This window comes from Dendrobates tinctorius, unplaced genomic scaffold (genome assembly GCF_039654945.1).
Source record: "Dendrobates tinctorius isolate UK_male_01 unplaced genomic scaffold, ASM3965494v1 ptg000016l, whole genome shotgun sequence".
NCBI lineage: Eukaryota > Metazoa > Chordata > Amphibia > Anura > Dendrobatidae > Dendrobates > Dendrobates tinctorius.
In genome coordinates this window covers 66,761,707-66,784,451 of record NW_027361684.1, presented here as the reverse complement: position 1 = coordinate 66,784,451, position 22,745 = coordinate 66,761,707, and the positions used below count along the sequence as shown (strand labels likewise).

The window sequence follows — 22,745 nt, the reverse complement described above, 5'->3', positions numbered from 1 at the left end:
ACCAGCGCTGCTGCACAAAAGCAAAAATCTTCACCTTTCACTGCACAGTAACTACAGTGAAAAGAGCTAGCAGCAGAAGCAGTTATTTTTTTCTTTTTGCCTTCCTAACGCTCTCCCTACAGAATCAGCAGCAGCTCTCCCTATTCTGAGATCAGCATGAGTAACATGGCGGTCGGCATCCCCGCCCTTTTATACCCCCTGTGACGCCACACAAAGCAAGCCAATCACTTGCATGCCCTTCTCCAACATGGTGGTGACCGCTGCCTATGTCATCCCGTTGCCCACAGTGTCCGTTCTTCCTGATTGGCTGAAAAAGGGCGCTAAAGCGTGGCCGACCTCACGCTAAGGTTGGGTTTCGTTTCATGAAACCCGACTTTGGCGAAAGTCAGCGACTTTTGAATTTTTTCGACCCATTTCGCTCAACTCTCCTGGAGACTACTAAGGTGGCCAGCAATGAGTCCAGACCTGAATCCCATAGAACACCTGTGGAGAGATCTAAAAATGGCAGTTTGGAGAAGGCACCCTTCAAATATCGGGGACCTGGAGCAGTTTGCCAAAGAAGAATGGTTTAAAATTCCAGCAGAGCATTGTAAGAAACTCATTGATGGTTACCGGAAGCGGTTGGTCGCAGTTATTTTGGCTAAAGGTTGTGCAACCAAGTATTAGGTGGAGGGTGCCAATACTTTTGTGTTTTTTCATTTAAGACAAATTAAATGAAAATAATACCAAAGAATTTGTGATTGCAATCATTTTCAGGAAGAAACTGAGTATTATCTGTCAGAATTGCAGGGGTGGCAATACTTTTGGCCATAACTGTACCAAACTCCAAGACTTAGAACACCCAGGAAAGAATACAACTCCACTTCCCAACCTCCAAAGCGGAGACCGAGTACTCGTACTAGATCAACGCCCCCAGAACAAATTGGAGCCACGCTGGGAAGAGAGTCCCTATCGGGTCCTACGCCGTATAAATCCTGAAGCAATCTGAACCTGCCCCTCCGGTCTCTGAACCGTTGCCCGTGTTCTGGGACCCGGAAGATGAAGACGACTTCCCCCAATAACCAGGGGCTCTCTACTCAATGACAAACCAACTGACACAATTAGCCTGCCCGAACCAGTTAACCCACCACCGTCCACCACCCCAGAAGACTCCACCTAAGTCGAATTAAGACGCTCCTAGCGGTCAACAGCCAGCAAACCCCCCGAACGATATGAACAGGACCAGTTCATATGGCAACAAAAACTGACACCTCCGCAGACCAACCCAAGTATACTGAGGCCCTTCCCCGAGGACTGATGAGCATATATGATGGGGGAGTGTAGGGAGGAGGACCCCCGTAGAGTGTCTGGGCCGGAACCAAGGGGACCGCCATCTGGGTTCCTAAGGAAACAGTACACAGGGAGCAAAGGAGGAGAGTGGACTGCTGGGAGTGACAGGACAGCAAGGGGAGGGGCGAGTATAAAAGGGGCAGGGAGCATGCAGGGAAGTCAGCTAGTAGTACGCCAGACACGGAGCAAGAGACTGTGGGAGTCTGAGAGAGCCAGAGCGACCGACGGTGACCAGAGAGGAGATCAGCAGCAGAGAGGAGATTTACAGTGCCCGTCAGAGAGGAGGTACCGAGCTTACCGACAAGAGACTGTCGCCCCTCTCCAAGTCTGGGTCACGACCTGCCCACGGTCGTCCGCAGCTGTCACCGCTGTGCTCCAGCCCTCTGCGCCCTGTCCGCTGCCTCTCGCGGCCGCTGCCGCTTCACTCCTGCCCGCAGTTGCGGCCTGCCTGCTGCCGCCCCACTTCAGTCCGCGGTTGCGGCCTGTTCATCACCGCCCACAGTTGCCATTACCCCGCTGCGGTCGGCAGTTGGGGCCTGCTCCTCGCCTACAGAGAGACTCTTTGCACAGGCCCAGGCCGTGCGCATGGCCTACCAACCACCATTCCTCAGGACTGCGTCACTACCCTGCTTGGGGGGACCGGAGTGCCCGTGGACTCGCTAACGAACGGGACCCCTCTGTTTCTACAGGGGGTTATCTCACTAAAGGACTCCCTTAGGGCCTGTTGTGCCCCAACGCCTCCTGGGCGCTGAGACGCCCGAAGACTACGACAGATCCTCAGCAGCTGGGCCCAGCAGTTGCGATGCCAAAGCAGCCTCATCAGCGACGCCGAGGGACGTCAGGACGGATAAGTGACACTATAGGAAATAAGGACCCGTATTCGGCCATATCGCGGCCCTATAGTAACCGGCCTTCGCCGGGTTAGTCGTGTTCTCTTTAAAAAGTGTTTATTGTTGCTGAGTCCCTGCGAGGACAATCGCTGTTATCTTTTTCTGGTTGCTTAGTATAGCCCTAGCAGCTTTAGTTTATAAAAGTTACTTCCCAAAACAACTCAGTCTCGCCTCTCTTCACTGCATCTTGCAAACCTGCTGTTACCTACACTAACACCACAGGTGTGTCAAACTTTTATGCAATTAGGCAGTGAAGAAAAAAATTTACATGTTTACCACCAAGATTGTGTTTTAGCCCCAAGTTTTACATTTTCACACTGGGTAAAAACGGCATCAGAATTTGTCCCACAATTTCTACTGAACGTGGCAATATTCCATATGTGGCTGTATAGTACTACTTTGCCATATCGAGTAACTCGGGAGGGACAGAGCGCTATTTGCCTCCTGGAGCGCAGATTTTCCGAGACTAGTTTGTGGATTCCATATAAAGAGCCCCTAAGTGCTAGAAAAGCAGAATCCCCCTAAAATAACATTTGGAAATTATAACTCTTTGGGAATTTATCTACAGATGTAGAGATGATTTTGACTACATGGGTGTTTTCCAGAAACAAGAAGCAGTGGATATTGCTTAGTGAAAATTGCAACTGCCGTTGTAGTGAGCAGTACCGTTGTAGTGACCAGTAAGCTGTAGGGACAAGTACGTTGCTGTCACTAGTACATTATGCCCAGCTCATGATTCTGGGGACACGCAACTGTAAATTAGGCGGCCTGTCATCACTACAGAAAAACCAAACATGTGGGTGCTATATGTTTAGGCATACTGGGGCTCAGAAGGGAGGGAGGCATTTGGATTTGGGAGAGGAGAATTTGCTGAAATTCTTTTGGGGAGCGAGGAGCCATTTAGCTTTTCCAGAGCCTTTGCGCTACCAGTAACGTGGAAGCCCTCAATATTTCCGTTAACAGATAATAAATCTGAGTGGAGACTTGCTTTTTTGTGTACTAAGTGGAAGCTTTTATTGGGAACATTTTACATAAATGTTTGCGATCACAGTTATGCGGAACTCTACGCGGACCACTTACTTTGTGGTTTTCATGTAAATCTTTGAGTGACGTGATTCCGATGAAACCTCCGATGGATTCATTCACTATATTGAGGCAGCAGAGTCACTCTGGACTCCGTCTGCCTCTGTTTAGCGGTGTCCTTTTCATAGTTGCACAAACCTGTAGACGACGGCACTTATGCAATCCTAAAAACACGGACACTGCTAGATCACAGGTCAGATGGCGTCCACAGTGCCTCCATCTGCCTCATTATAGGGAATCTTCAGGCAGAGGTTCTGTCTGCATCATGGATTTCAGAGATTTACATGGAAACCCCAGTGTAAGTTCTCAGTGCAGGATAAATGTGCGCTGAGTCTTACTGTGAACTTAGGGAGGTAGAATGAAAAAAATCAACAGCATGTGATGAATTGCTTTTATTTAATTTTTACATTGTTCCTTGTGTGTCCACACAGGACATTTATTGTTAAGCCTAATCCCTAGTTCTCCTGTAATAAAAATAAAACAACAAACCAACAATATACCATACCTGTCCACCGTTGTGTCCCATGCCGTAATTCATATCTAGGAAATATACAGTTTACAACCAGGACGGACGGTGCTAAGATGCAACTGCCCTGGCTGTAAACTACTGGTGAATGAATGAGATGCTGCAGGCACAGGCTTAGTGGCTAGCGGTGGCATCACTGAGTCTGTCCTCACAGCCAGCATGAACTGCTGTGACCTCAGGACTGTGGGAGAATGTCAGTGATGAAGTTACAGCAGTTCAAGCTCTGAAGGTGTAAACTGTATATTCCCCAGATATGGATTACAGCGTGGGACACAATGGACAGGTATGGTATATTGTTGGTTTGTTATTTTATTTTTATTACTGGATAATGAGGGCATCACTTGGATTAGGCATGACAATAAAATGGGAAAACTGTGTGGGGTTTTATTTCATTAAAAGACTTTATTCTGGCTGTGTGTTTATTTAACATGTAACAACTATAGGATTAGTAGTGGATGGTTGTCTTATTGACACCCCTCCATTACTAATCCGTGGGCTTGATGTCACCTTACAATAGAAAGGTGACATTAACCCCACAAATATTAACTCCACTTGCCACTGCTACAGGGCAAGTGGGAAGAGTGGGGCAAAGCACCAGAATTGGTGCATCTAATACATGTGTCTTTTCTGGGCAGCTGCAGGCTGCTGTTTTTAGACTGGAGGGGCCCATATCCATGGCCCTTTCATAGCCTGAGAACAGCAGCCTCCAGCTGTGAGTTTTGCCTGGTTGATTCAAGTGCATGGGGGAAACCCACGTCGAGTTTTTCATTCATTCATTTAGTTACTTTCATCATTCTCCTCTGCTCGCGCTGATCGCTGGCAGAGAAGGGGAGAATGATGAGAGTCGCTTTCAGTACCTGCCACCGGGGAACAGAGCTTACAGTAGCGCTTCTTGCCCGGTGGACGTCCGTGCACACAGATGACATCAATGTATGTTCTCTGTGTGCAGGATGTTTTGGGGCCTGTGCTGCTGGAAAAAAAACGGACATATCAGCGTGTTTTGCCCATGAACACACAGTCCGTAGAAACACGCTTACATGTGCACAGACCCATTCATTTGAATGGGTCTACGTGTGTCAGTGTCCGGTACGTGTGAAAACGGTCACCACACGCACCGGGTACACTGACGTGTGAAAGAGGCCTTATTCTGAGAGCTATAACTTTATTTTTCTGCTTATGAAACTGTATGGTGGCTTTTTTTTTGCAGGACAAGATGATGTTTTCAGCGCTACCATTTTTATTCACATCCAACTTTTGTTTGGCAGTATGATGATAAAACATTGTATTCTGCCTCTTTTTTTACGGTGTTCGCTGAAGGAGTTAACTAGTTGGACAGTTTTACAGAGCAGGTAGTTACGGATGCAGCGATACCACATATCTGTACTTTTATTGTTATTATTTACATAAATAAAATGTATGTATTAAAAATGTTTTTTTTTTCCTTATTTAGGGATTTTTAAAAAATATTTTTAGACTTTATAATATTTTTTTTTACCTTGTCCCAGGATGGGACATCATTATATAATGTCAGATCGCTGATCTGACACTGCACAGCAGAGTGTCAGATCAGGATCTGACAGGCAGGGAAGGAGGAATGTCGGCGCCTGCTCTCAGCAGGTGCTCACAAGCCACCCCTCTCTGCAGGACCTGGAAGAATACAGCGGCCATCTTGGAGCCGGGGGTCTCCATTGAGACCACCAGAACAACGCAATCACATAGGGATGTCCTGATGAGAGCGCGCACGGATTCCCCTTCCCTGCGCGATGCTTCTCTATGCCGTTGTCACTACTGACAGTGGCATCAGAGGGGTTAAATGCCCACAATCGTTGTTAGCACCAATCGTGGGAGTCACATACAGCCAACACCCGCACGCGATCATGGCGGCACTCAACGTGAGTGCAGCGAGATTGTGCCACCGTACTAGCACTACTCGGAGGAGAAACGCTGTTCCCACAGAGGAGTACTAGTACGGCAAAGGTCGTGAAAGGGTTAAAATGTTGCTTTGTCCCCAATTTATATCAGGAGAAAGCAAAAGTACAATTTGTTATGCAATTTCTCCTGAGTTTGAAAATACGCCATATGAGGGTGAAAACTACTTTTGCAAAGCTCAGATGGGAAGGATCACCATTTTCATGGTTTGGTTTTGGAATTTGATCCTTTGACCTATGGCTGCATAGACACTTCCGGTGTCTGCTGAGCTATTGCCTTTTCTTCCCTGTCCAAATGCTGATAATTTCAAAGCCCAGCAAGCGCTGAAGTTTATTTACCGTCGGTGGTCGGAATAGGTAACGTATTCAGATTTCAGGTTTAGTAACATAGTGGATTGACTGACGGCACTGTAGTTGTTCAATAATAAAATTAAATCATCAAAAATACAAATGGCCTAATAATTGTGCACACAGTATGTAACACAGGCACTAAAGAATATGGGTCACCCAAAAATAATAGACAAATAAGATGAAAATGTAAAAAATTACAATCTAAATAAAATACACCAATATCTTGATATGCTATTTTCATAGTTATCAAGGAATTGAATGGAATGAGTTACATGTTTCTGGCATACTTTCCTTTCCTGGCAGCATGGAACAGGTCCTCCTCAAAATAAGTGCTGGTTACAAAAGGTGGGACCCACATATATGAGACATTTATGTCAGAGATTTGACATTATTTTTTGTTAATGGTTATATTTATTATTTTTGTTAAAGATGAACTTATGATTAAAAAAAACAAAAAACAAAATCTACAATAGAAATTGTATCTGTAGTTTTTCTAGTCTATCATATTATCACATTTACATTGTCATTTTCCTACAGTGTGAGCTCACCGGGTCTACAAGACTGGTATATCTTCCGCAGCAGTGTAAGGCATTTTTCTTCTGTCCAGGTATTAATAATCCTGGCCATAATAAATAGGTCTGCCTCAGGAATAGGATCATTAAAGAAGTCTCCTTTGATAAAAAAGGAAAGACTTTGTAAACATTAAAAAAGGAAGACAATACAGGCATAAAACAACAAGAAATAGTTTTTCTTCCAAAACTCATAATTTTTTTGTATTTTTCCAAGCTGCAAGAGGACTTTGGGAGACATAAACAAACAGTAGAGGGCACCACTGCACAGGATCACCTGTTACTTACTAGAAAGCCATGAAACCATGTAGAGAAAAAGAGGCATGTACATAACAGAGATCACCGAAGAAATAATAACAGATAATTATAGTGGTTTGAAAAAACCACTATATTGTAATCCGAACGCTGCTAACTTATTCTTCTTCTTCTTCTTATTATTATTAAGTTGATTTCCGCAATTAATGCGGCCCGAACCGCTACACGCACAGACTCCGTTGAGGTGTCGTTTCGAAGCCAGCGTCCATGAGAGGTGTGCTAAGTATTTTTCGTGTCGATCGGATTTGTAGTTTTTGCGCAATTTGCGTTTGAAAATTTTTTTTCCCGTCATTGGAATGCACTGTCTCCAATGCTTTTCAATAGGAAATGGCAAAACGTGCCCTGAGGCGATTGAAATGACAGTTGAGCTCATTGATATGCGCAGGCAGACCCAGTTACTATGCCAACGCCTACGAACTTCACTTGAACCCCAGCACAGAGCCTCTGCCACATAATATCAGCTCTTAAAGCGAAACCCACAGCACAAATGCAAATCTAGCTTCATCACATGACACATGCCCCTGAGAGAGAATGTGTGCGCCAAAGTGGATTTAAAAGAAGCCCTGTCAGCCAAACTAGCTCTTAAAGGGCCAACGCGCCAAAGTGATTGTTAAAGGGCCAGCGCACCCAAATGAGTCTTAAAGGGCCGACACACCAAATCGGAGACTGAGCCACCCCGGCCTCCAAATGGGGGGCTGATCCACCCCGGCCTCCAAATCGGAGCCTGATCCACCCCGGCCTCCAAATCGGAGGCTGAGCCACCCCGGCCTCCAAATCGGAGGCTGATCCACCCCGGCCTCCAAATCGGAGGCTGATCGACCCAGGCCTTCAAATCGGAGGCTGAGCCACCCCGGCCTCCAAATAGGAGGCTGAGCCACCCCGGCCTCCAAATAGGAGGCTGAGCCACCCCGGCCTCCAAATCGGAGGCTGAGCCACCCCGGCCTCCAAATCGGAGGCTGATCCACCCCGGCCTCCAAATCGGAGGCTGATCGACCCCGGCCTCCAAATCGGAGGCTGAGCCACCCCGGTCTCCAAATCGGAGGCTGATCGACCCCGGCCTCCAAATCGGAGGCTGAGCCACCCCGGCCTCCAAATCGGAGGCAGAGCCACCCCGGCCTCCAAATCAGAGGCCGAGCCACCCCGGCCTCCAAAACCCCGGCCTCCAAATCGGAGGCCGAGCCACCCCGGCCTCCAAATCGGAGGCCGATCCACCCCGGCCTCCAAATCGGAGGCCGATCCACCCCGGACTCCAAATCGGAGGCCGAGCCACCACGGCCTCCAAATCGGAGGCCGATCCACCCCGGCCTCCAAATCGGAGGCCGAGCCACCCCGGCCTCCAAATCGGAGGCCGAGCCACCCCGGCCTCCAAATCGGAGGCCGAGCCACCCCGGCCTCCATATCGGAGGCTGAGCCACCCCGGCCTCCAAATCGGAGGCTGAGCCACCCCGGCCTCCAAATCGGAGGCTGAGCCACCCCGGCCTCCAAATCGGAGGCTGAGCCACCCCGGCCTCCAAATCGGAGGCTGAGCCACCACAGCCTCCAAATCGGAGGCTGATCCACCCCGGCCTCCAAATCGGAGGCTGAGCCACCCCGGCCTCCAAATCGGAGGCTCATCGACCCCGGCCTCCAAATCGGAAGCTCATCGACCCCTGCCTCCAAATCTGAGGCTCTTTGACCTCGGCCTCCAAATCGGAAGCTCAATGACCCTGGCCTCCAAATTGGAGGCTGAGCGACCCCAGCCTCCAAATCTTACCCAGAGTGGCCCCACCCACCAAATCAGACCCAGAGAGGCCCTGCCCACCAAATAGGACCCTGAGGGGCCCCGCCCACCAAATCGGACACTGTGGGGCCCCGCCCACCAAATCGGACCCTGAGAGGCCCCGCCCACCAAATTGGACCCAGAGTGGTCCCGCCCACCAAATTGGACCCAGAGTGGTCCCACCCACCAAATTGGACCCAGTGGGGCTCCGCCCACAAAATCGGACCCTGAGGGGCCGCGGCCACAAAATCAGGCCCTGAGGGGCCGCGGCCACAAAATCGGACCCTGAGGGGCCCCAACCACAAAATCGGACCCTGAGGGGACCCAACCACAAAATCGGACCCTGAGGGGCCCCTGACACTAAATCGGACCCTGAGGGGCCCCGGCCACAAAATCGGACCCTGAGGGGCCCAACCCACCAAATTGGACCCTGAGAAGCCCTGCCCACCAAATTGGACCCTGAGGGGCCCCGCCCACCAAATCGGACCCTGAGGGGCCCCAGCCACAAAATCGGACCCTGAGGGGCCCCACCCACAAAATTGGACCCTGAGGAGTTCCGGCCACAAAAATCGGATCCTGAGTGGCCCCGGCCACAAAATCGGACCCTGAGGGGCCCCAGCCACAAAATCGGACCTTGAGGGGCCCCACCCACCAAATCAGACCCTGAGGGGCCCCGGCCACAAAATCGGACCCTGAGTGGCCCCGGCCACAAAATCGGACCCTGAGTGGACCCGGCCACAAAATCGGACCCTGAGGGGCCCCACCCACAAAATCGGACCCTGACGGGCCCCACCCACAAAATCAGGCCCTGAGGGGCCCCACCCACAAAATCAGACCCTGAGGCCAAAGTGGCCCCTGAGAGGCACCCACAGTTAAATCGTATCCTGACTTGAAAGTCTTGCAGGGGCAGCAGGCAAGTCTCTCTTAAAGGGGCAGCCCGGGCACCATTTCAAACCACTATCTGTACTTCCTTCAGGAAATACACATCTAGTTATAGTGGTTTGAAAAAACCACTATATTGTAATCCGAACGCTGCTAACTTATTCTTCTTCTTCTTATTATTAAGTTGATTTCCGCAATTAATGCGGCCCGAACCGCTACACGCACAGACTCCGTTGAGGTGTCGTTTCGAAGCCAGCGTCCATGAGAGGTGTGCTAAGTATTTTTCGTGTCGATCGGATTTGTAGTTTTTGCGCAATTTGCGTTTGAAAATTTTTTTTCCCGTCATTGGAATGCACTGTCTCCAATGCTTTTCAATAGGAAATGGCAAAACGTGCCCTGAGGCGATTGAAATGACAGTTGAGCTCATTGATATGTGCAGGCAGACCCAGTTACTATGCCAACGCCTACGAACTTCACTTGAACCCCAGCACAGAGCCTCTGCCACAAAATATCAGCTCTTAAAGCGAAACCCACAGCACAAATGCAAATCTAGCTTCATCACATGACACATGCCCCTAAGAGAGAATGTGTGCGCCAAAGTGGATTTAAAAGAAGCCCAGTGAGCCAAACTAGCTCTTAAAGGGCCAACGCGCCAAAGTGATTGTTAAAGGGCCAGCACACCCAAATGAGTCTTAAAGGGCCGACACACCAAATCGGAGACTGAGCCACCCCGGCCTCCAAATCGGAGGCTGAGCCACCCCGGCCTCCAAATCGGACAATGAGCCACCCCGGCCTCCAAATCGGAGGCTGATCCACCCCGGCCTCCAAATCAGAGCCTGATCCACCCCGGCCTCCAAATCGGAGGCTGATCGACCCAGGCCTCCAAATCAGAGGCTGAGCCACCCCGGCCTCCAAATCGGAGGCGAAGCCACCCCGGCCTCCAAATCGGAGGCTGAGCCACCCCGGCCTCCAAATAGGAGGCTGAGCCACCCCGGCCTCCAAATCGGAGGCTGAGCCACCCCGGCCTCCAAATCAAAGGCTGATCCACCCCGGCCTCCAAATCGGAGGCTGATCCACCCCGGCCTCCAAATCGGAGGCTGATCCACCCCGGCCTCCAAATCGGAGTCTGATCCACCCCGGCCTCCAAATCGGAGTCTGATCCACCCCGGCCTCCAAATCGGAGTCTGATCCACCCCGGCCTCCAAATCGGAGGCTGAGCCACCCCGGCCTCCAAATCGGAGGCTGAGCCACCCCGGCCTCCAAATCAAAGGCTGATCCACCCCGGCCTCCAAATCGGAGGCTGATCCACCCCGGCCTCCAAATCGGAGGCTGATCAACCCCGGCCTCCAAATCGGAGGCTGAGCCACCCCGACCTCCAAATCGGAGGCTGAGCCACCCCGGCCTCCAAATCGGAGGCTGAGCCACCCCGGCCTCCAAATCGGAGGCTGAGCCACCCCGGCCTCCAAATAGGAGGCTGAGCCACCCCGGCCTCCAAATAGGAGGCTGAGCCACCCCGGCCTCCAAATAGGAGGCTGAGCCACCCCGGCCTCCAAATAGGAAGCTGAGCCACCCCGGCCTCCAAATGGGAGGCTGAGCCACCCCGGCCTCCAAATAGATGGCTGATCGACCCCGGCCTCCAAATCGGAGGCTGAGCCACCCCGGCCTCCAAATCGGAGGCTGAGCCACCCCGGCCTCCAAATCGGAGGCTGATCGACCCAGGCCTCCAAATCGGAGGCTGAGCCACCCCGGCCTCCAAATCGGAGGCTGAGCCACCCCGGCCTCCAAATCGGAGGCTGAGCCACCCAGGCCTCCAAATCGGAGGCTGAGCCACCCAGGCCTCCAAATAGGAAGCTGAGCCACCCCGGCCTCCAAATGGGAGGCTGAGCCACCCCGGCCTCCAAATAGATGGCTGATCGACCCCGGCCTCCAAATAGGAAGCTGAGCCACCCCGGCCTCCAAATCGGAGGCTGATCCACCCCGGCCTCCAAATCGGAGGCTGATCGACCCAGGCCTCCAAATCGGAGGCTGAGCCACCCCGGCCTCCAAATCGGAGGCTGAGCCACCCCGGCCTCCAAATCGGAGGCTGAGCCACCCAGGCCTCCAAATCGGAGGCTGAGCCACCCCGGCCTCCAAATAGGAGGCTGAGCCACCCCGGCCTCCAAATAGGAGGCTGAGCCACCCCGGCCTCCAAATAGGAGGCTGAGCCACCCTGGCCTCCAAATAGAAGGCTGAGCCACCCTGGCCTCCAAATAGGAAGCTGAGCCACCCCGGCCTCCAAATCGGAGGCTGAGCCACCCCGGCCTCCAAATCGGAGGCTGATCGACCCCGGCCTCCAAATAGATGGCTGATCGACCCCGGCCTCCAAATCGGAGGCTGAGCCACCCCGGCCTCCAAATAGGAGGCTGAGCCACCCTGGCCTCCAAATCGGAGGCTGATCGACCCCGGCCTCCAAATCGGAGGCTGATCGACCCCGGCCTCCAAATCGGAGGCTGAGCCACCCCGGCCTCCAAATCGGAGGCTGAGCCACCCCGGCCTCCAAATCGGAGGCTGAGCCACCCCGGCCTCCAAATCGGAGGCCGAGCCACCCCGGCCTCCAAATCGGAGGCTGAGCCACCCCGGCCTCCAAATCGGAGGCTGAGCCACCCCGGCCTCCAAATCGGAGGCTGATCGACCCCGGCCTCCAAATCGGAGGCTGATCGACCCCGGCCTCCAAATCGGAGGCTGATCGACCCCGGCCTCCAAATAGAAGGCTGATCGACCCCGGCCTCCAAATCGGAGGCTGAGCCACCCCGGCCTCCAAATAGGAGGCTGAGCCACCCCGGCCTCCAAATCGGAGGCTGAGCCACCCCGGCCTCCAAATCGGAGGCTGAGCCACCCCGGCCTCCAAATCGGAGGCTCATCGACCCCGGCCTCCAAATCAGAAGTTCAACGACCCCGGCCTCCAAATCAGAGGCTCTTTGACCTCGGCCTCCAAATCGGAAGCTCAACGACCCCGGCCTCCAAATTGGAGGCTGAGCGACCCCAGCCTCCAAATCTTACCCAGAGTGGCCCCACCCACCAAATCGGACCCTGTGGGGCCCCGCCCACCAAATCGGACCCTGAGAGGCCCCGCCCACCAAATTGGACCCAGAGTGGTCCGCCCACCAAATTGGACCCAGAGTGGTCCCGCCCACCAAATTGGACCCAGAGGGGCTCCGCCCACAAAATCAGACCCAGAGGGGCCCCTGCCACAAAATCAGACCCTGAGGGGCCGCGGCCACAAAATCGGACCCTGATGGGCCGCAGTCACAAAATCGGACCCTGAGAGGCCCTGCCCACCAAATTGGACCCAGAGTGGTCCCGCCCACCAAATTGGACCCAGAGGGGCCCCACCCACAAAATCGGACCCAGAGGGGCCCCTGCCACAAAATCGGACCCAGAGGGGCCCCTGCCACAAAATCGGACCCTGAGGGGCCCCTGCCACAAAATCGGACCCTGAGGGGCCCCACCCACAAAATCGGACCCTGAGGGGGCCCCGCCCACCAAATTAGACCCTGAGGGGCCCCACCCTCAAAAGCGGTCCCTGAGGGGCCCCACCCACAAAATCGGACCCTGAGAGACCCCGGCCACAAAATCGAACCCAGAGGGGCCCCAGTCACAAAATCAGACCCTAAGGGGCCCCGGTCACAAAATCGGACCCTGAGGGACCCCAGCCACAAAATCGGACCCTGAGGGGCCCCACCCACAAAATCGGACCCTGAGGGGACCCACCCACAAATCCAGACCCTGAGGGGCCCCGGCCACAAAATCAGACCCTGAGGGGCCCCAGCCACAAAATCGGACACTGAGGGGCCCCACCCACAAATCCAGACACTGAGGGGCCCCGGCCACAAAATCGGACCCCGAGAGACCCCGGCCACAAAATCGGACCCTGAGGGACCCCAAACACAAAATCAGACCCTGAGGGGCCCCGGTCACAAAATCGGACTCTGAGGGGCCCCACCCACAAAATCAGACCCTGAGGGGCCCCAGCCACAAAATCGGACCCTGAGGGGCCCCACTCACAAAATCGGACCCTGAGGGGCCCCACCCACAAAATCAGACCCTGAGGGGCCCCACCCACCAAATTAGACCCTGAGGGGCCCCACCCTCAAAATCGGTCCCTGAGGGGCCCCACCCTCAAAATTGGTCCCTGAGGGGCCCCGGCCACAAAATCGGACCCTGAGGGGCTCCGGCCACAAAATCGGACCCTGAGGGGCTCCGGTCACAAAATCGGACCCTGAGGGGCTCCGGCCACAAAATCGGACCCTGAGGGGCCCCACCCACCAAATCGGACCCTGAGGGGCCCCACCCGCAAAATCGGACCCTGAGGGGCCCCTCCCGCAAAATCAGACCCTGAGGGGCCCCGGCCGCAAAATCGGACCCTGAGGGGCCCCGGCCGCAAAATCAGACTCTGAGGGGCCCCGGCCGCAAAATCGGACCCTGAGGGGCCCCGGCCACAAAATCGGACCATAAGGGGCCCCACCCACAAAATCGGACCCTGAGGCATCCCGGCTACCAATACAAGCCCTGAGGAGCCCAGGCCACAAAATCGGATCCTGAGGGGCCCCACCCACCAAATCAGACCCTGAGGCCAAAGTGGCCCCTGAGAGGCACCCACACTTAAAACAGATCCTGAGTTGAAAGTCTTACAGGGGCAGCAGGCAAGTCTCTCTTAAAGGGGCAGCCCGGGCACCATTTCAAACCACTATCCGTACTTCCTTCAGGAAATACACATCTAGTTATAGTGGTTTGAAAAAACCACTATATTGTAATCCGAACGCTGCTAACTTATTCTTCTTCTTCTTATTATTAAGTTGATTTCCGCAATTAATGCGGCCCGAACCGCTACACGCACAGACTCCGTTGAGGTGTCGTTTCGAAGCCAGCGTCCATGAGAGGTGTGCTAAGTATTTTTCGTGTCGATCGGATTTGTAGTTTTTGCGCAATTTGCGTTTGAAAATTTTTTTTCCCGTCATTGGAATGCACTGTCTCCAATGCTTTTCAATAGGAAATGGCAAAACGTGCCCTGAGGCGATTGAAATGACAGTTGAGCTCATTGATATGCGCAGGCAGACCCAGTTACTATGCCAACGCCTACGAACTTCACTTGAACCCCAGCACAGAGCCTCTGCCACATAATATCAGCTCTTAAAGCGAAACTCACAGCACAAATGCAAATCTAGCTTCATCACATGACACATGCCCCTGAGAGAGAATGTCCGCCAAATTTGATTTAGAAGAAGCCCAGTGAGCCAAACTAGCTCTTAAAGGGCCAACGCGCCAAAGTGATTGTTAAAGGGCCAGCGCACCCAAATGAGTCTTAAAGGGCCGACACACCAAATCGGAGACTGAGCCACCCCGGCCTCCAAATCGGAGGCTGAGCCACCCCGGCCTCCAAATCGGAGGCTGAGCCACCCCGGCCTCCAAATCGGAGGCTGAGCCACCCCGGCCTCCAAATCGGAGGCTGAGCCACCCCGGCCTCCAAATCGGAGGCTGAGCCACCCCGGCCTCCAAATCGGAGGCTGAGCCACCCCGGCCTCCAAATCGGAGGACGAGCCACCCCGGCCTCCAAATCGGAGGACGAGCCACCCCGGCCTCCAAATCGGAGGCTGAGCCACCCCGGCCTCCATATCGGAGGCTGATCGACCCCGGCCTCCATATCGGAGGCTGATCGACCCCGGCCTCCAAATCGGAGGCTGAGCCACCCCGGCCTCCAAATCGGAGGCTGAGCCACCCCGGCCTCCATATCGGAGGCTGATCGACCCCGGCCTCCAAATCGGAGGCTGAGCCACCCCGGCCTCCAAATCGGAGGCTGAGCCACCCCGGCCTCCAAATCGGAGGCTGAGCCACCCCGGCCTCCAAATCGGAGGCTGAGCCACCCCGGCCTCTAAATAGGAGGCTGAGCCACCCCGGCCTCCAAATCGGAGGCTGAGCCACCCCGGCCTCCAAATCGGAGGCTGAGCCACCCCGGCCTCCAAATCGGAGGCTCATCAACCCCGGCCTCCAAATCGGAGGCTCATCGACCCCTGCCTCCAAATCTGAAGCTCAACGACCCCGGCCTCCAAATTGGAGGCTGAGCGACCCCAGCCTCCAAATCTTACCCAGAGTGGCCCCACCCACCAAATCAGACCCAGAGAGGCCCCGCCCACCAAATAGGACCCTGAGGGGCCCCGCCCACCAAATCGGACCCTGTGGGGCCCCGCCCACCAAATCGGACCCTGAGAGGCCCCGCCCACCAAATTGGACCCAGAGTGGTCCTGCCCACCAAATTGGACCCAGAGTGGTCCCGCCCACCAAATTGGACCCAGTGGGGCTCCGCCCACGAAATCGGACCCTGAGGGGCCGCGGCCACCAAATCGGACCCTGAGGGGCCCCACCCACCAAATCGGACCCTGAGGGGCCCCGGCCACCAAATCGGACCCTGAGTGGCCCCGGCCACAAAATCGGACCCTGAGTGGCCCCGGCCACAAAATCGGACCCTGAGGGGCCCCACCCACAAAATCGGACCCTGAGGGGCCCCACCCACAAAATCAGACCCTGAGGCCAAAGTGGCCCCTGAGAGGCACCCACAGTTAAATCGTATCCTGACTTGAAAGTCTTGCAGGGGCAGCAGGCAAGTCTCTCTTAAAGGGGCAGCCCGGGCACCATTTCAAACCACTATCTGTACTTCCTTCAGGAAATACACATCTAGTATTATTATTACTATTCAGTTGATTTCCGCAATTAATGCGGCCCGAACCGCTACACACACAGACTCCATTGAGATGTCGTTTCGAAGCCAGTGTCCATGAGTGGTGTGCTAAGTATTTTTCGTGTCGATCGGATTTGTAGTATTTGCGCAATTTAGGTTTGAATAAACATTTTCCTGTCATTGGAATACACTGCCTCAATGCATTTTAATGGGAAAATGTTGCCATAGGCAAAACATGGGGCAGTCATGAGGTGGCAGCTAAGCTCATTGATATGCGCAGGCCAGGACCGGCGTCAGCACGTGGCGCACCCTGGCGAGATGGGAGGGCCCACTCACGCTGTCTGGGATACCCGCCAGCCGCCGCCACGCCCCCCAATGTAGTGACCCCATCCTGCGCCCTCCGCGAGGGACCCACACAGTGATGCAGCCCCTTATGCCTCTTTCACACTTCAGTTATTTGCATCAGTTATAATACGCCAAAAAGGCAGACAAGCGGATCCGCTCTCAACTGATGTGAACGGATGGCACAGGATCCGTTTTTAGACGGATCCTGAAAATGAGGGAATTTAAAGGAATCGGTTGCAGAGAGAGAGAGAGAGAGAGAGAGAGAATTTTTTATCCGGCACCCAGACAGATTTTGGGGTTAATTCAGTGTCTGGAGGATCCGCCGGCAAAAAAAACGTTGCAAGCTCCGTTTGGAAATCTTTGAGGATGTTAACGGACACTAAGATTTTGGCGGATCCTCAAAAAAATGGATGCAACGGACGGCAATCAGTCAGGATCCGCCAATAATGAAAGTCAATGGGGAAAAAAACGGATCCGCAAAGAAAAATGGCGGATCGGTTTTTTTCAAAATTGGCGGATCTTGACTGTCAAAAACGGAAGTGTGAAAGAGGCCTTACTGCCAGCAATGATCATCACTTCCTTCGGCTGTAATCTTGTGTGCGGCGCCGACACAGGACTTGTGATGAGGTCACAGGAGGGGAGGAGTCAGGGGTCACATGATCAGGGTGGCTGCAGGACTCTGCTGTGCTGGCAACTTGTCATTATGTTGCTGGTCTGGATGGATGAGGTAACGTTTATGTGTGGGACAGTGGGATCAGGGAGGGGTTTAACAAGGTGGATGTAGCAGAGCCGTGTGTGTACTTGTGTGGGGTCAGGGAGGGGTTTAACAAGGTGGATGTAGCAGAGAAGTGTGTGTACTTTGTGTGGGGTTAGGAGGGGTTTACAAGGTGGATGTATCAGAGCCGTGTGTGTACTTGTGTGGGGTCAGGAGGTGTTTTACAAGGTGGATGTAGCAGAGCCGTGTGTGCACTTGTGTGGGGTCAGGAGATGTTTTACAAGGTGGATGTAGCAGAGCCGTGTGTACTTTGTGTGGGGTTAGGAGGGGTTTACAAGGTGGATGTAGCAGAGCCGTGTGTGTAATTGTGTGGGGTCAGGAGGGGTTTTACAAGGTGGATGTAGCAGAGCCGTGTGTGTACTTGTGTGGGGTCAGGAGGGGTTTACAAGGTGGATGTAGCAGAGCCGTGTGTGTACTTGTGTGGGGTCAGGAGGGGTTTACAAGGTGGATGTAGCAGAGCCGTGTGTGTACTTGTGTAGGGTCAGGAGGTGTTTTACAAGGTGGATGTAGCAGGGCTGTGTGTGTACTTGTGTGGGGTCTGGAGGAGGGGTTTTACAAGGTGGAAGTAGCAGAGCCATGTGTGTACTTGTGTGGGGTTAGGAGGGGTTTACAAGGTGGATGTAGCAGAGCCGTGTGTGTAATTGTGTGGGGTCAGGAGGGGTTTGACAAGGTGAATGTAGCAGAGCCGTGTGTGTACTTGTGTGGGGTCAGGAGGGGTTTACAAGGTGGATGTAGCAGAGCCGTGTGTGTACTTGTGTGGGTCAGGAGGGGTTTTACAAGGTGGATGTAGCAGTGCCGTGTGTGTACTTGTGTAGGGTCAGGAGGTGTTTTACAAGGTGGATGTAGCAGGGCTGTGTGTGTACTAGTGTGGGGTCAGGAGGAGGGGTTTTACAAGGTGGAAGTAGCAGGGCTGTGTGTGTACTTGTGTGGGGTCAGGAGGGGTTTACAAGGTGGATGTAGCAGAGCCGTGTGTGTACTTGTGTGGGGTCAGGAGGTGTTTTACAAGGTGGATGTAGCAGAGCCGTGTGTGTACTTGTGTGGAGTCAGGAGGTGTTTTACAAGGTGGATGTAGCAGAGCCGTGTGTACTTTGTGTGGGGTTAGGAAGGGTTTACAAGGTGGATGTAGCAGAGCCGTGTGTGTAATTGTGTGGGGTCAGGAGGGGTTTTACAAGGTGGATGTAGCAGAGCCGTGTGTGTACTTGTGTGGGGTCAGGAGGGGTTTACAAGGTGGATGTAGCAGAGCCGTGTGTGTACTTGTGTGGGGTCAGCAGGTGTTTTAAAGGTGGATGTAGCAGAGCCGTGTGTGTACTTGTGTGGGGTCAGGAGGTGTTTTAAAGGTGGATGTAGCAGAGCCGTGTGTGTACTTGTGTGGGGTCAGGAGGTGTTTTACAAAGTGGATGTAGCAGAGCCGTGTGTGTACTTGTGTGGGGTCAGGAGGGGTTTACAAGGTGGATGTAGCAGAGCTGTGTGTGTTCTTGGGTGGGGTCAGGAGGGGTTTACAAGGTGTATGTAGCAGAGCCGTGTGTGTACTTGTGTGGGGTCAGGAGTGGTTTTACAAGGTGGATGTAGCAGAGCCGTGTGTGTTCTTGGGTGGGGTCAGGAGGGGTTTACAAGGTGTATGGAGCAGAGCGTGTGTGTACAAGGTGTACGGAGCAGAGCCGTGTGTGTACGAGGTGTATGGAGCGAAGCCGTGTGTGTACGAGGTGTATGGAGCAGAGCCGTGTGTGCACGAGATGTACGGAACGGAGCCCTGTGTGTATGGCGTTGAGCCGTGTATTTATGGAGCGGAGCAGAGCCGGGGGTGTACGGAGTGAAGCTGCGTGTGTACAAGGTGTACGGAGCGGAGCCGTGTGTGTGTACGAGGCATACAAAGCGGAGCCGTGTGTGTACGAGGTGTATGGTGGTGAGCATTTATACCTCCCAAGTCCGAACTGTCCCGGATCCAGTGAGACAGTCCCGATTTTGACAGAGAGACTGCCCCAGCCGGGAGCATACTTTCCCCGCGGGACACAGGAGTACACAGCGGAGCCCCAAGGAGCAATTTAAAACTTGCACGTAACGTTCTACCGGAAGTGACGTGCTGGAAGCTGACCAGAAATGAGGTAATTTCAGTAGGAGATTGGAACGGAACCATGGAGGCACTTCAGGGAATGCTTCAGATCCATCACCGTGTCCTCTGACAGAGCGGACAGCGGGATCGCCTTGGAATCGGGGATGTTGGCCATGTGAACGGATCATGATATGTCCTGCACCAGGAGGCTCAGGTGGACACTACAATGGGAGCTGGGCTGCTATGGTATCTTTATAGAATTTTTCTTTCTCTGTTTCTTTCTCTCTCTGTTCTCTCTAATCTTTTTTTTTTCTCTCTCTCTGATCTTTCTCTCTCTGTTCTCTTTCTTTCTTTCTTTCTGTCTCTGTTCTTTCTCTCTCCCTCTGTCTGTTCTCTCTTTCCTCTCTTTCTCTCTCTCTGTTCTTTCTTTCCCCTCTTTCTCTCTGTTCTTTCCCCTCTTTCTTTTTCTCTCTACCTCTCTGTTCTTTCTTTCTTTCCCCTCCTTCTTTTTCTCTCTCTCCCTGTTCTTTTTTTCTGTCGACTCTTTTTCTCTTTGTTCTTTCTCTCTCCGTTCTTTCTTTCCCCTCTTTTTTCTCTCTCCCTCTCTGTTCTTTATTCCCCTCTTTCTTTCTTTCTCTCTCTCTGTTCTTTATTTCTGTCCACTCTTTCTTTCTCTTTGTTCTTTTTCTTTCATTTTTTCTTTCTTTCTGTTCTTTCTTTCTTTATTCTTTCTTTCTCTTTCTCTCTGTTCTTTTCTTTCTCTCTCTGTTCTTCTTTTCTTTCTCTCTCTGTTCTTCCTTTCTCTCTCTGTTCTTCCTTTCTTTCTCTCTGTTCTTTATTTTCTTTCTTTCTTTCTCTGTTCATTCTTTTTATGTTCTTTCTTTCTCTTTCTCTCTCTGTATCTTTCTCTTTTCTTCCTTCCATTATTTCTCTTTCTTTCTCTGTTCTTTATTTCCCCTATTTCTTTCTTTCTGTTCTCTCTCTGTTCTCTCTCTCTCTTCTTTCTTTCATGCGTACACTACTAATCAGTAGCCTCCATCACAAGAACGTGTTTTGCCACAGAACGAGTGTCCGTGTGGATCACATGCGTGTCCGTGTGATCCACACGGAGACAAGTCCGTTTTTGGCCGTCACCACGGATGTCACACGGCATGAGTCGTGGTATGTGTTAAGGGGGGGCCAATTGAGACTTTTTCGCCCGGGGCCCTCAGAAACCTGGAGCCGGCCCTAGCGCAGGCACACCCAGTTACTATGCCAACGAATACGAACTTTACATGACCCCAGCAGGACACAGTTTCTGCCAGATAATATCAGCTCTTAAAGCGAAACCCACAGCACAAATGCAAATCTAGCTTCATCACATGACACATGCCCCTGAAAGATAATGTGCGCCGAAGTGGATTTAGAAGCCCAGTGCGCCAAACTAGCTCTTATAGGGCCGACGTGGCTAAGTGATTCTTAAAGGGCCGGCGCACCGAAATGAGTTTTAAAGGGCCAGCGCGCCAAATCAAAACCTGAGTGACCCCAGGCTCCAAATCGGAGGCTGAGCCACCCCAGCCTCTAAATCGGAGGCTGATCGACCCTGGCCAAGAAATCTGAGGCTGAGCCACCCCGGCCACCAAATCGGACCCAGAGTGGCCCCGCCCACCAAATCAGATCCTGAGTGGCCCCACCCATCAAATCAGACCCTGAGGGGCCCCACAGGCCAAAGTGGCCCCTGAGAGGCACCCACAGTTAAAACGAATCCTGAGTTGAAAGTCTTGCAGGGGCAGCAGGCAAGTCTCTCTTAAAGGGGCAGCCCGGGCACCATTTCAAACCACTATCTGTACTTCCTTCAGGAAATACACATCTAGTATTATTATTACTATTCAGTTGATTTCCGCAATTAATGCGGCCCGAACCGCTACACGCACAGACTCCGTTGAGGCCTCGTTTCGAAGCCAGCGTCCATGAGTGGTGTGCTAAGTATTTTTCATGTAGATCGGATTTGGAGTTTTTGCGCAATTTGCGTTTGAAAAAACATTTTCCTCAATGCATTTCAATGGGAAAATGTTGCCATAGGGAAAACATGGGACAGTTGTGAGGTGGCAGTTAAGCTCATTGATATGCGCAGGCTCACCCAGTTAGTATGCCAACGCCTATGAACTTCACATGACCTCTCTAGGACAGCGTTTCTGGCAGATAATTTCAGCTCTTAAAGCGAAACCAACAGCATAAATGCAAATCTAGCTTCATCACATGACGTATGCCACTGAGAGAGAATGTGCGCCAAAGTGGATTTAGAAGCCCAGTGAACCAAACTGGCTCTTATAGGGCCGACGTGCCACAGTGATTCTTAAAGGGCCGGCTCACTGAAATGAGTCTTAAAGGGCCGGCGCGCCAAATCGAAAGCTGAGTGACCCCAGGCTCCAAATCGGAGGCTGAGCCACCCCGACCTCCAAATTGGAGGCTGATCCACCCTGGCCTCCAAATCGGACCGAGCGTGGCACCGCTAAAAAAAATCAGACCCTGAGTGGCCCCGCCCACCAAAACAGACCCAGAGTGGCACAGCCCACCAAATCGGGCCCCGCCCACCAAATCGGTCCCAGAGTGGCCCCGCCCACCAAATCGGACCCAGAGTGGCCCCACCCAACAAATCAGACCCTGAGGGGCCCCGCTCAGCAAATCAGACTCTAAGGGGTCCGGCCCACCAAATCGGACCCTGAGGGGCCCCGCTCACCAAATCGGATCCTGATGGGCCCCGCTCACCAAATCGGACCCTGAGGCCAAAGTGGCCCCTGAGAGGCACCCACAGTTAAAACGGATCCTAAGTTGAAAGTCTTGCAGGGGCAGCGGGCAAGTCTCTCTTAAAGGGGGAGCCCGGGCACCATTTCAAACCAATATCTGTACTTCCTTCAGGAAATACACATCTAGTATTATTATTACTATTCAGTTGATTTCCGCAATTAATGCAGCCCGAACCGCTACACGCACAGACTCCGTTGAGGACTCGTTTCGAAGCCAGCATCCACGAGTGGTGTGCTAAGTATTTTTCGTGTCGATCGGATTTGTAGTTTTTGCGCAATTTGCATTTGAAAAAACACTTTCCTCAACGCATTTCAATGGGAAAATGTTGCCATAGGGAAAACATGGGACAGTCGTGAGGTGGCAGTAAAGCTCATTGATATGCGCAGGCTCACCCAGTTACTATGCCAATGCCTACGAACATCACATGACCTCTCCAGGACAGAG

The 22,745-nt window shown here is 52.9% G+C and overlaps 1 protein-coding gene across 2 annotated transcripts in view; it reads right to left on the bottom strand.

The window, feature by feature from the left end:
- Positions 1 to 22,745, bottom strand: part of LOC141080604 (acetylserotonin O-methyltransferase-like) — a 374,012-nt gene that overhangs the window by 53,489 nt on the left and 297,778 nt on the right. Inside the window, exon 7 of one of the 2 annotated variants that reach the window (XM_073565941.1) lies at positions 6,656 to 6,778. The exons of the other annotated variant lie outside the window; for it this stretch is intronic. Within the exon in view, the coding sequence (XP_073422042.1) occupies positions 6,656 to 6,778 (123 nt within the window). The remainder of the gene's footprint in view (positions 1 to 6,655; positions 6,779 to 22,745) is intronic. 2 annotated transcript variants of the gene reach the window in all.